The 11,751-nt window shown below is 43.0% G+C and overlaps 1 protein-coding gene across 2 annotated transcripts; it reads left to right on the top strand.

Moving 5' to 3' along the window:
• Positions 1 to 6,672: 6,672 nt before the first annotated feature.
• Positions 6,673 to 11,727, top strand: tagln (transgelin). 2 transcript variants are annotated; one of them, XM_081723591.1, is made up of 6 exons: positions 6,673 to 6,847; positions 8,856 to 8,898; positions 9,705 to 9,896; positions 10,338 to 10,509; positions 10,700 to 10,802; positions 10,935 to 11,727. In XM_081723591.1, the coding sequence occupies exons 2-6, from the start codon at positions 8,887 to 8,889 to the stop codon at positions 11,080 to 11,082; spliced, it is 627 nt and encodes a 208-aa protein (XP_081579717.1). In that variant the 5' UTR covers positions 6,673 to 6,847; positions 8,856 to 8,886; the 3' UTR covers positions 11,083 to 11,727. The 2 variants fall into 2 exon arrangements, with proteins under 2 accessions (XP_081579717.1, XP_026874913.3); XM_027019112.3 differs by lacking the exon at positions 8,856 to 8,898 and having other exon boundaries at positions 6,677 to 6,847.
• Positions 11,728 to 11,751: the final 24 nt, after the last annotated feature.

The following is an 11,751-nucleotide window of genomic DNA, read 5'->3' as shown; positions in this document are numbered from 1 at the left end:
CAATGTTAAATCCTCAAAACCCCCTAAAAGTTGATCACTGTGTTCCAACGGCAACCATCCAGGAGCTGCCGGGACTCGTCACTTCCAGGAGTCGTCACTTAGCAACATCAGACTGCAGATGCACCGACGAACATCACGTGACCTTCTCAGAACACTTCTGTTGATCCTCAACATGTGTTGTTTAGTGTGTGTCATTTAGCTTTCTTCACTGGATGGGTGGAGTAAATCCTTTATGTGCTTTCACACAAAAAGAATCACCTTTTTCCTCCTGTGAGGTGGCTGCTGATCTCGGACACCCCGCGGCTCATCCAACCTCAACCTTCTACCTGCACCTCCACAGGTCCTTCCCTGCCCTCCGCCCTTCTGCCCCTGGCGTGGTGTGTAGGTGTCTAGCTGGGGGCATTCACCACGCCCCCTCCATTCAGCCACACCCACTCTTGACCCAGGCTCTCCAGGAATTCCCTTGACCCCTTTTGCTCATCCCACTGAGGTGTGGCACTGCTGACCAGGGTTCAGTGCTTGTGTATTTGTTCATATGTTCTGTATTCTTTCTACACTTGTCACAGACTTCAGATCAGTTGGAAGGATTGCAGGCCAGATCAAGGCTTGTGCTGGAAGTATGTGGAGGTCATAACTGAAACAGCTGCGTTTCCAAGGTAACAGCACCGAGCATATTTCTCTCCACTCCTCCCATATGTTGGCTCTTGAAATCTCATTTTCTTTTTTCTGTTTTTGTCCATCTTGAACAAGCTACTCAGGCTGCACCTTCAGGTGCTCAGAAGAATTTTTTCATCTTCTTCTATTATTCCATTCTGTCCTATAAAGGGTCCATGATTACAAATTCAGTTTATTTCTTTATTCCAGATAGTTCCAGGTTATCTATCGCAAATAAATAAATAAATAAAATTGAGGCAATATAATGTTCAGCTTTCGAACAAAATAAATTGTACTTTACCACCCCCTGGTGGTTAATATATATATTTACAAACAAATACTTGGTAATAAGATTTGATGTCATTTAAAGTGATGGTGGCAGTTAAGACTTAAGAAAAGGCTTTTCCAGCTTCAAAGCAAAATCTAAATGTAGAATTTAGTCTTTGGTATTTGCTGACTATCCAGATTATCCATATTATCCAGACTATTCGGACTATCCAGATTATCCAGATTATCCAGACTATTCAGACTATCCATATTATCCATATTATCCAGACTATTCAGACTATCCATATTATCCATATTATCCAGACTATTTAGACTATCCAGATTATCCAGACTATTCAGACTATCCAGATTATCCATATTATCCAGACTATTCAGACTATCCACATTATCCAGATTATCCTAACTATTCAGACTATTTAGACTATCCAGACTATCCAGATTATCCAGACTATCTTCCCTAATCTAATCCAAATGTATTTTCTCTTTTGAATTTGATTAAATTCTGAAAATGAAAATAATAATTCCAATAAATGGTTACAATAAATTCGCTTTATTACAAGTGGTAAAGGTACTTGACTAGTAATCAGAAGGTTGCCAGTTCAAGTCCCACAACTGCCACTGTTGGGCCCCTGAGCAAGACCCTTAACCCTCAATGACTCAAGTTGTACTCAGTCATAATTTTAAGTCGCTTTGGATAAAAGCATCAGATAAACGCTCTAAATGTAAATATTTAGATTTATGAATCCTAACACAGAATTTATAATAGGATCATTGAATTGTCAATTCGACTTCTTGTATGTAATAGAGTGCTATTATAAAACAAATTAATTTGAACTAATGTTTCATGCATCAAGTTTTCGTAAATTGCAGTTTTTTTAAATGCCCAATAGATGGCGATAGTAACTGTTATTAATAGCACAGATCAATTGGATTTGGCCTTTCAGTGCAACTATAACTAAATCCAAAATAATCCCGATTTAATAAAAATAAATCCTGATGAATATGTTGATAAAGTGTTAAGGCTTTAGTAAAGGTTTTATGCACCATTGTAATTGTTTTTACACGACTGTTTTTAGATATCTAAATATATGTCATACTTGCTCATAGTTTGTTAATATATACGAACAGGTTAATTAACTAAAGAATGATGGCTGGGGGTCAAATTGTGGAGTAGGAATTTCTGTTGTGTGTTAATGTTTAAGAAATTAAAAATGAATGTTTTAATGTAGTAGTAATAGTAATGTGTAGTAATGCACACCCAATACTGTTTCATATCTTAAGAGTACTGACGTAAAAATAATGAAAAATAGATCTTTCATAAGATCCTCTATAAGATCCCAGTTCCATCTGTGCCCTTACCTCTCCTTTAGAAAAGTGATAACTCTGAAAGAGAAACTGACCTCATATTCCTCTGAAACAGTGTTTGTAATGGTGACTGGTGTGAACAAGGCCTGCAGCAGGTTGACTTCAAATTCAATAACTGTTACATTTACGTTTAAGTTTGTAACTCTAAGTGAAACTAAACAGGGGAACAAACAGAACATCAGCCAAGGTGTGTGATCATACTAGGTTGAACATACTGGGTGTGTGGTCATAATGGGTGTGTGATCATACTGGGTGATCATACTGGGTGTGCGATCATACTGGGTGTGTGGTCATACTGGGTGTTTTACTTTATGTGAATGACGTTTTTGACTGAAACTGTTGCATTAGCAACAATAGCAACAAGACATTTTCAATGAGAGTTACCTTTAAGCAAGTGTGAATAATTAAATGGGAGTGTCACACTTCCACTGGGTCTGGGATTAGAGGAAGGGATTGGGAGTCAGGAATATGACACAGAACCTCCTTTTTACTCTCTGAGTGTTACTAAACAAACAAAATAAAACATGATCACCAAGAATCCCCGCAGCTGGCTTCTTCTCCTCTCCATTTTTCAGCAGGATGCTCTGGGACTGGGAGCTCTCTCTCTCTCTCTCTCTCTCTCTCTCTCTCTCTCTCTCTCTCTCTCTCTCTCTCTCTCTCTCTCTCTCTCTCTCTCTCTCTCTCTCTCTCTCTCTCATTTTCACCTCCTGTGGTTGGGTGCTGTGACCTGGCGGTGATGGTGTTTTCTCACACCTGGCGCTCAGCCCGGAATGTTGCCCCAGCTTGGCTCACACCGATTGGTTCTCTCCGCTCTCGCGCCCGTCTCCTTCACTTGCTCTCTCTCTCTCTCTCTCTCTCTCTCTCTCTCTCTCTCTCTCTCTCTCTCTCTCTCTCTCTCTCATATATATATATATATATATATATATAGGCTATTGTCTCCTCCCCGCAGACCACACTGCCTCAACTTCTTCCAGACACCAACACTCTGTGGTCTGAACGGAGAGGGTGAAAGGGCAACCAAGCAAGAAGTACCAAAGGTCAAAGGGTGAGGACCATCCACTTAGTGTTCCATGAATATATGCCCCCCCCCAAAAAAAAAATTATATATATATATATATATATATATATATATATATAAACATTTTATTTTCTTTTTTTTGTCACTCTCTTTATTAAGATACAAACAGGAAATACAAAAAATATGTATACAAACTTTAAAAAAAATAGCTTCTACAGACACAATCTGGTGAACAGTAACACTTTAATATGGTGCACAGTAGCACTTTACTCTATTGTGAACAATAGTAGTGAAGAGTGGTGCTTGTCTGCAGTGGGGTCCCTGCTGATAACTGGAACTGATCTGGGTACTCTCAGTTCCTTACTGTGGCAGGCCACTGGGCCACTGCAGTGAATTTTTTCTGCTGGTTAGATAGCGAGATATCTGCCATTATGCAGTGATGCAGCAGAGGGCATACATGATTCCAACATTACATAACACAATTTTGTTTATGATTATGATTTTCTTTGGCTTTGTGAGGCTTTAGACACTAAATATTTTGATCTAAGGTTACTCACTGTGACCTTACGGGATCCGGCATGAGAATCACAACATGTGTGTGTGGTAGAGAGAGAGAGAGAGAGAGAGAGAGAGAGAGAGAGAGAGAGAGAGAGAGAAAGGGGGGGAGGAAGGAAGAAGGAGAATGACAACAATAAGAATGAGAGAGAGAGAGAGAGAGAGAGAGAGAGAGAGAGAGAGAGAGAGAGAGAGAACATTCTAGTTCGCTGACCAGCCAAAGCAAATTTCCCGAAGTGCACTTTGAATAATCCTAATATTCATGAGTGTTCTGGGTAGCACTCAGAGAAGGATAGCCTTCAGAGATTTACTCTCGACATTCCCCTCTGGCTGCAAGCGTCTTAACAATCTACCGCTTATCCCATGCAGATCATACAGGGAACATTCTGAAACAGGAAATGGCTGCAAAATTGTTTCTTGCTCTTTGAAGTAAAGCACACATCATCATTCAAATTTCCACTGGCCCCGCAACTGAAAATTCAGCAGCACTGGGGTGCAATCGAATTGTATTGTAATCCTTTTAAAATAAAAGTAAGCACGTTACTAAACAGCCAGTTGTCTTATATGTTTAATATTTATTAGGGAGAAGAAGACAAAAGAAAAAGGTACTGAATTGAAGTACTGAACAATGTATCGTCTTTGATCAGCCTTCTGGTCTACAGAGCAAATAGTCTTAACTTGTTCCATGTGTCCTGCATTTGCAGCACAGAAGCCTGAAAAAGAAAAAAGACCTCTCATGTCAAACAAGCCCGTTTACAAAATATCTGCCAAGATTGCGCCAGTGAGGACTGCACTGGAGGAGAAGACCCTCATATTTATTGTTACGAGACATTCCGTTTATCCCAAAGCTCCCTGCAAGTTTCAGCTGCTCTACAGCATTACATACAGTCATACTCTATGTTTCATGATATATTACAGATGTTATGTTTCATGCTCCTGAAGTTCTGCTTTGGCCTTAGCCTTTGCTTGCCTGACTTAGACAGGTCTATAAAAAGGTGCCATTTTTGGTCTATTTTAAGGCCGTCCTGGTCCGTTTCGATCTGCCTGATAAATAAACATTAGCATTTTTGTTCAGATTAAGTTTGTTGTAACTGATCTTTAGTTCCGTCCATAATTGGTCAATATTTCAACTGTTTATGTTTAAATCAAAAGCAAATGAAAGTCAGATCAGACTTTTGTAAATGATGAACAAATTTATTTGGCAAATCAGAAAAAGGAAAAAAAAAAAGAAGAGAGAAAACACTTTTTTGTGTGTGTGTCACCCATCTGAAAGCCGGAGCCCCATAGTTCTAGATAAGCAGTTTCAGAAGCAGAACTGTCTGGAAAAGCAATGACCGTCCTGCTCTGCAGACAGATGGATCGCTTTACGTAACATTACACGGCCTGAGCCGGAGGGGAAAAGCCCAGCCTCCCTCTTCACCGTGCTGGAAGCATCGTCAAGACGTATACGTACAACTTGATAGTTAGTTAGGCAACTAAGATTTAGCTAATGTTAGCTAGCTAAAGTCTGGATTTCTATGAATAAAATAAGTCAACATGTCAGTTTTATAGAAAATGACACTGGAATTACATATTTTGGTTTTCTTTGTTTTTTTTTCAGTTATTAAACAAACTTGGGCCTGTTGCTGTTAGTCTATTAAAAGCATATACTATACTGATAGCTTTTTGGCTATCAAGATATATTCACCAGAGAAATGAATATCAGTTACATTGAACTTTTAATTAAGAACTAACAGGTGAACAATAACTTTGTTATTTACACTTCACTTTTTTAAAATATTGCTTGTCTTTAAAAAGATGCATAGACCAAAAATCATAATTTGTACGTTTCCATGATGCAAATTTGCCTGTAACATTTTGACCTAAATTGGGATTTTGTAAATGTCTACTGAGAACTATTTCTGGATGACGGTTCATCTTTCAGGTAAGTATTTGTGTAAAAGCTGTCCTGCTTATGACCACAGTTGCTGTGTTTCCCATGTAGCCAAAGATGAAATGCAGGCATCCCTGTGCAAAAGCTTTCCTGTGTCTTTGGGCTCAGTGCGGCCTGCTCCTGGGTGATCTGGCCCCCAGCAGATCATAAGTGTTTGCAAGTCTTCTGTACCTTAATCATTTGCACTCATGCTGTGGGTGGAGTGTTGTGTACATAAAAGGGTTTGTTAGTGCTGTGGAGGAGAAGTCAAATTAATCTCGCTTCTGTCTACAACACTCTCCCCTGGCTGCACTCCTTCCTTCTCCGTCATCCTCTCTAAAGCAAACCGTATTTCTTCTGCACATACTTGTCTGCTGACATCTTTCCTTCCTAGTCACCCTCTCCATTGTAGAAGGGTGACTTTTAACTTCTGAAGTCACTCGGCTGTCATTAAACCTATGAGGTGTTTTTTGTCCAGTTCTTTTTGAGCCAGTGGCCGTTCCGTCTTCGTTCCCGTCTCTTCCTAACACTTCCTAACACTTTGTCCATCTCGAGGCCTGCATGCCTGCTCCCCTCTCTGTTCCTCCCTGGCCCGAGCCGATGAAGTGGTGCGGTGAGGTATTTGGAGAATTCTTCCCCCTGACCGAACCAGAAGGTTCTTGGCCGGAATCCTCTCCACTTCCCAGCGTCTTCCCAAATAAGGGCTCCCTTCTTCAGCAGAGGAGGAAAGAAAGAGCAGGAAAAAAGGGCAGGGCAAGGGATGGACAGTGGGAGGGAGAGAGCGCAAGAGAGGAAGGTCCAGAGAAAAAGCCCATGTCCTTATACGGTCAAAGTTTCCTCTCCTCTCACTCGCTCTCTGTCCGCGGGCGCTGTCTGTTGCTAGTTCTCCACTGGTGAAGTCATTGCCACTCTTCCGAGTGCGCTCGTCTCGGAGGGAGGACTCCGGGGTTTGCATAAAACGGACGCGCCCGGACACCCACGCACGCACACTTGCAAACACACACGTCTTCCTGACTGTGCTGAGGAACGGATCTTCACCCTAACCCTTACCCACAGTGAGTATGCGTTTCCTATCCTCCCACTGAAAGATGTCTGAGCGAATGTGGGCAACGTTTTTCAACTTTCTCAGGCACCATGGTTAATGCCCTGGGGGATTTAAAGACATTCATTATTGTTAAGGCTTTATGTTGGGGCTGACACCCGTCTGTTGGAATCTCGAAGTATCAAGTCTTCATGTTGAGTTTTTCTGCTGCGGGCTAGTTCGTACCAAGTCTCTGTTCAGAATGGTCTCTGATGCCAGGCTGTGCTAGGATGTGGTGTGTTCCAGTTCCTTTGAAGATACAGCTACGGTTTTAAACATGAACATTACGTAGATAGTATGAAAAATGCATCACCTAATGGTTTAAAATATTCTACCTTATATTCTTAGACTGGTAGGAAAAGGTGACAATGTTAGATTTCTTGCCTTATTGTTTATACTAGTTGAACAAAAGTTCTGTAAATTCCAATTTATATTGTGGTTAATACTTACTTCTGAAGCCATCTGTCTTATTGTTAATGTTCAAGAATTTACAAGCTCATGTCAGTCAACAGTTTACCCCGATGCAAATTTCTAAAGAACCTCGCCATGTTACTCGTCACACTCTGTACTCCTGCCTCTGCTGATATGTAAATATGTAACTTTTGAAATTACAGCACTGGGATCTTTGACATTGGATTCACTCTCTGGATTCAGCAGCTGCTGTTTCAAAACAGAACTGACAAGGCAAATCAAATGAATGCCATAAAAGGCCTTTAACTGGGAATTAATTTGCCAGTGAGGCCCATTATGCTTAACTGTCTACTAGATGCATGCATGCTCGCGCGCGCGCGCGCGCGCGCGCGCACACACACACACACACACACACACACACACACACACACACACACGATCGCTAGCCGACATGTAGTACACAGACCAGATGGCCAAAGTAAACTTCGGAACTCTCCAGGCTTTGAGAAGCAGACCTCCAAAGACTCATCTCAGTCAGCTGGACTGATCTTTACTGCCACCCATAAACACAGGGTCGTCCTTTGAAGGACAAGAAAGCAAGACACGTAAAAGTTAAGAGCCAACAAGACAAGAGTCTCTAGGTTTTGAGGATGTGCTCTGAAGCATCAAGGAAGCCTTCTGAAGACCTGCAGCTCTCTAACTGACGCGGCACTCGTGGACGGAGGGCATTTCTCTAAGAGTGGTGCCGCACTAGCAGATCTTGAGCGGTAGCTCTGTTGTGGGAGATGAAGCCCCCGTGTTCCGCCCCACTCCACGCCTGGCATCATTACGTCATGTTTTCAGTCACGGTTCACAGGATCTCAGCCGGATAAGAGTTTCTCTCCCTGCCTGCCTTTTTCTTCCCTCCACCCAGCATGGTTGGCAGCTGCCAAGTCTGTAACTATGGCAGCAGCGGAAATAAAGGGAAAAAAAGAAAAACAAGGCAATAAAATACTCTAATATTCAACTTTCTCTCTCTCTCTCTCTCACATACACATAAACCCACCACTGAAATGGTCTCTGTACTCTGCACAGCTTCCACTGAACACCAGGTTGTGAGTCAGGGCGTGTTCTGTTACTTCCCTGTGGCCAACAGCAAGAGAAACCCACAGCACCAAGGTGCAGAATACAGAACCTGCATCTGTATAGAACATGCAGTCTGGAGAACCACAGCAGTCAGAATATTAGACTACTGCTAACTGAACAGCAAGGACACAGGTAGCTAAAGATACGCACCAGTGCAACCTCTGTAAAACAGTCGGGCTTGTTCACATCTGAAACAAAATCTAATCTGCAGACAGGAAGGGAGGGACTTGTTTCTGTGGTGTTTCTGGCCCAGACAGCACCAGCCTGACTCCTTATATCAGCCGATTTACACAATGTCAACTGTGTGTGTTCACACTGGCAAACGTCACACATTCAAGGAAGTCAAACAGGAAGGCCGTGGTTTTTTTTTTTGGTTTTTTTATGTTGTGTTGTGCGAGCTCCAGAAGGTTTGACCTGTGTGATCTTGCGCAACCTTTGACCTCCAGGCCCAGACAGCAGCGGTACCCAGACGTGAAGATGGCAGCCCAGGTGACCGTACTGCTGCCTGCGCGTGTCCGGAACTAGGATGCAGACGAGTGTGCTTGTACAGGCTCCCGGGGCTTCCCCTTGAACAGCTGCTCAGTTTGAGTGAACTCAATATGACCAACCACTCAAATTTGAGAGCTTAAATTCATATATTTACATGCAAAAAGGGTTGAAAAGCTGTTCAGAGTAAAGCTCTTAAGGCCTTAATGTCAGAACGTTGGAAATGATCGATCGATCGATTTAGCAAGAACGCACCTGGTTATGTGCATGATGTGTGGGATAATGTCGCCTGTGTTGTGTTGTGGCAGCTTGCGTTCACGTTGCTGGCTGTTTTGCGATTGGCTTATGGTTCAGAGTAACATCTGTTTTAAGCAGCAGATGCCCGACTAGGGCTGCACTCACGATGTGACTGATCTGATACCCTCTTAACAGAGAGCTCTTTTAAATGTTGGGGATAATGTAAACTAGCATGCTAAATTTTAGGTTAACAGTGCTAGTTATCTGTGTTTATATAGCCATTACATTCATAATGTAATTTGCGCTGTTGTAAATGAGAAATTTATTTTGAGAACAGCCTTAAATTACAGCACTCCTCAGACTGTGGATAAGCAGACAGTGCCTCTTCCTGGGTTTTACTCTGACACCATTCTATCATCAATCACACATTTACTTCTGCCAATTTCAGGGTTAATACCACAAATGCCTTTTAAACAGAAGCAGCTGGCACAAGAACCACGGTTAGGTGGCATGCGCACGCTTGCCCCGGCATACATGACCACGAGCTCCGTTTTCATCCCTGTGCGGCGCAGGGAACAGGAGGAATGGCCAACAAGGGTCCGTCTTACGGGCTGAGCCGTCAGGTGCAGGACAAGATTGACAGGAAGTATGACCCCGACCTGGAGCAGCGTCTGGTTGAGTGGATCATGGCCCAGTGTGGCTCAGGGGTGGGCAAACCCACTGAGGGCAAGCAAGGCTTCCAGGACTGGCTGAAGGACGGATGCGTGAGTGACCGTGTCCCGCTCGTTTCACTGCCGACACGGCAGACTCATGCAGCTAGAACACTTGTAGGGTCGTCAGCAGGCTCAAAAGAAATAAGGGTTGTGGACCCAGTTAGCATACTAGTATATAACTCGCTTGTTCTGATTGTATTAACCAGAAGTAGCAAAACTGAAAGTGACTTCAGTAGGGCTGCATCTGCACATGGGCGTCTATCAGTTGATTTGTTAAGTAAGGACTTTATTAATGCATAATGACATCCTTTGCGATCATGACGGCCTTCTATCAGCCGATTTAATGTTAAGTAAGGTCTTTGCAAAGGGCGTCATTATGCATCACACGTGTTCAGTGACCCTTTAAACAGCCGCAGAAGGCTCATCATGACTGATGTTCATCCTTGTGGTCCATCAGCAGCGGTGTGAAGTCCTTCTCCTGGTGTCTCTCAGGTCTTGAGCGAACTCATCAACAGTTTGCATCATGCGGACAAACCCGTGAAGAAGATTCAGAGCTCATCGATGGCCTTCAAACAGATGGAGCAGGTGTCCCAGTTCCTCAACGCTGCGGAAGCGTATGGTGTGACCAAAACCGACATGTTCCAGACCGTCGACCTCTGGGAAGGTGAGGAAATCGGCGTACATCTCAGCACACGGGAAATCGGTCTCGAACGCTGGCAGGTCCGTGAACGAGCCAAGATGTTTATGTCTTCTGTGGGCTCTGCTAATACCGACTTTGTCAGCTAGTCTTGGACTAATGACTTTGGACTAAGAACTAATCTTGGACTAATGACTATACTTTTCTGTTTTCAAAGGGAAAGACTTGGCTGCCGTGCAGAGAACGCTGATGGCACTCGGCAGCATTGCGGTCACTAAGGATGATGGAACTTTCCGTGGAAACCCAGACTGGTTCTTCAAGTGAGTCACGGCAAATCCTCCTATCACACACACAAACACTGTTCCAGGTCTTATGTAACACACCTCTGTGATAGCGGTGGTTTTTTTTGGGTGAAGATGTGTCCTGCAATCCTGTTCTGTGTCCTTCTTTAGGAAAGCACAGGAGAACCGCCGGGATTTCTCCGAGGACCAGCTGAAATCGGGGAAAAGCGTTATCGGCTTGCAGATGGGCTCAAACAAAGGGGCGTCCCAAGCTGGAATGACAGGCTACGGCAGACCCAGACAGATCATGAACCCCTGAACCCCATCATGCCCCCAAACCCAGCCGACCCATCCCACATACACACCCCGACCCCTACAGCGGCCTCTACCAATCTGGGCCTCTCTCCAGTGAGTCTTACTCAGTTAACCCCAACACGTACAAAGCCAACGGCAGAGCCAGTAATACAACTCGCACACCACTCATATCAAAAACAAAACAGTAATTTTGCTAGTGGAAAAAAAAAAATATCAACACTTAATCCAGCATCGCTACTGCAAGGCTAAGTAAGTCTGCCAGCCTTAATGAATGTCTGTATAACTGCCAATGTTGAATGAATCCCATACTGACAAAACAGAGCATGACTATTTTAACGCTGGTTATGGCCTAATCCCTGGTGTTCCCAACAAAGCACAATTTTTTGCTAACAAATTGTACAACAACATAAACCCTCAATGATGGAACATTTTATAGATTGCAATTACCTTCTTGTCATCATTATTACTTTAGCAAACATCTATTTGGTGGTGAAAGTTAAAACACAAGTAAATAAATCAACGCTAAGTCAAATTATTGTAAGATTGGAATTACAGGTTTCTAAAATGTGAGGGTGATTCTGATGTAGAGAGCAGAAACACGCAGCCTTGTATTTTTGTATTATGTCTAATTAAAAAATGACTTCAAAAATGGCTTCATTTCAATTCCTTGGGA

This window comes from Electrophorus electricus, chromosome 11 (genome assembly GCF_041902795.1).
Source record: "Electrophorus electricus isolate QZ-2024a chromosome 11, ASM4190279v1, whole genome shotgun sequence".
NCBI lineage: Eukaryota > Metazoa > Chordata > Actinopteri > Gymnotiformes > Gymnotidae > Electrophorus > Electrophorus electricus.
This window is presented reverse-complemented; position numbering and strand designations above follow the sequence as displayed.

Coding starts and splice junctions, on each gene's coding strand:
- tagln (XM_081723591.1), top strand. Junction 9,897..10,337: donor ACTGGCTGAAGGACGGATGC/GTGAGTGACCGT, acceptor GGTGTCTCTCAG/GTCTTGAGCGAACTCATCAA. Junction 10,803..10,934: donor AACCCAGACTGGTTCTTCAA/GTGAGTCACGGC, acceptor GTCCTTCTTTAG/GAAAGCACAGGAGAACCGCC.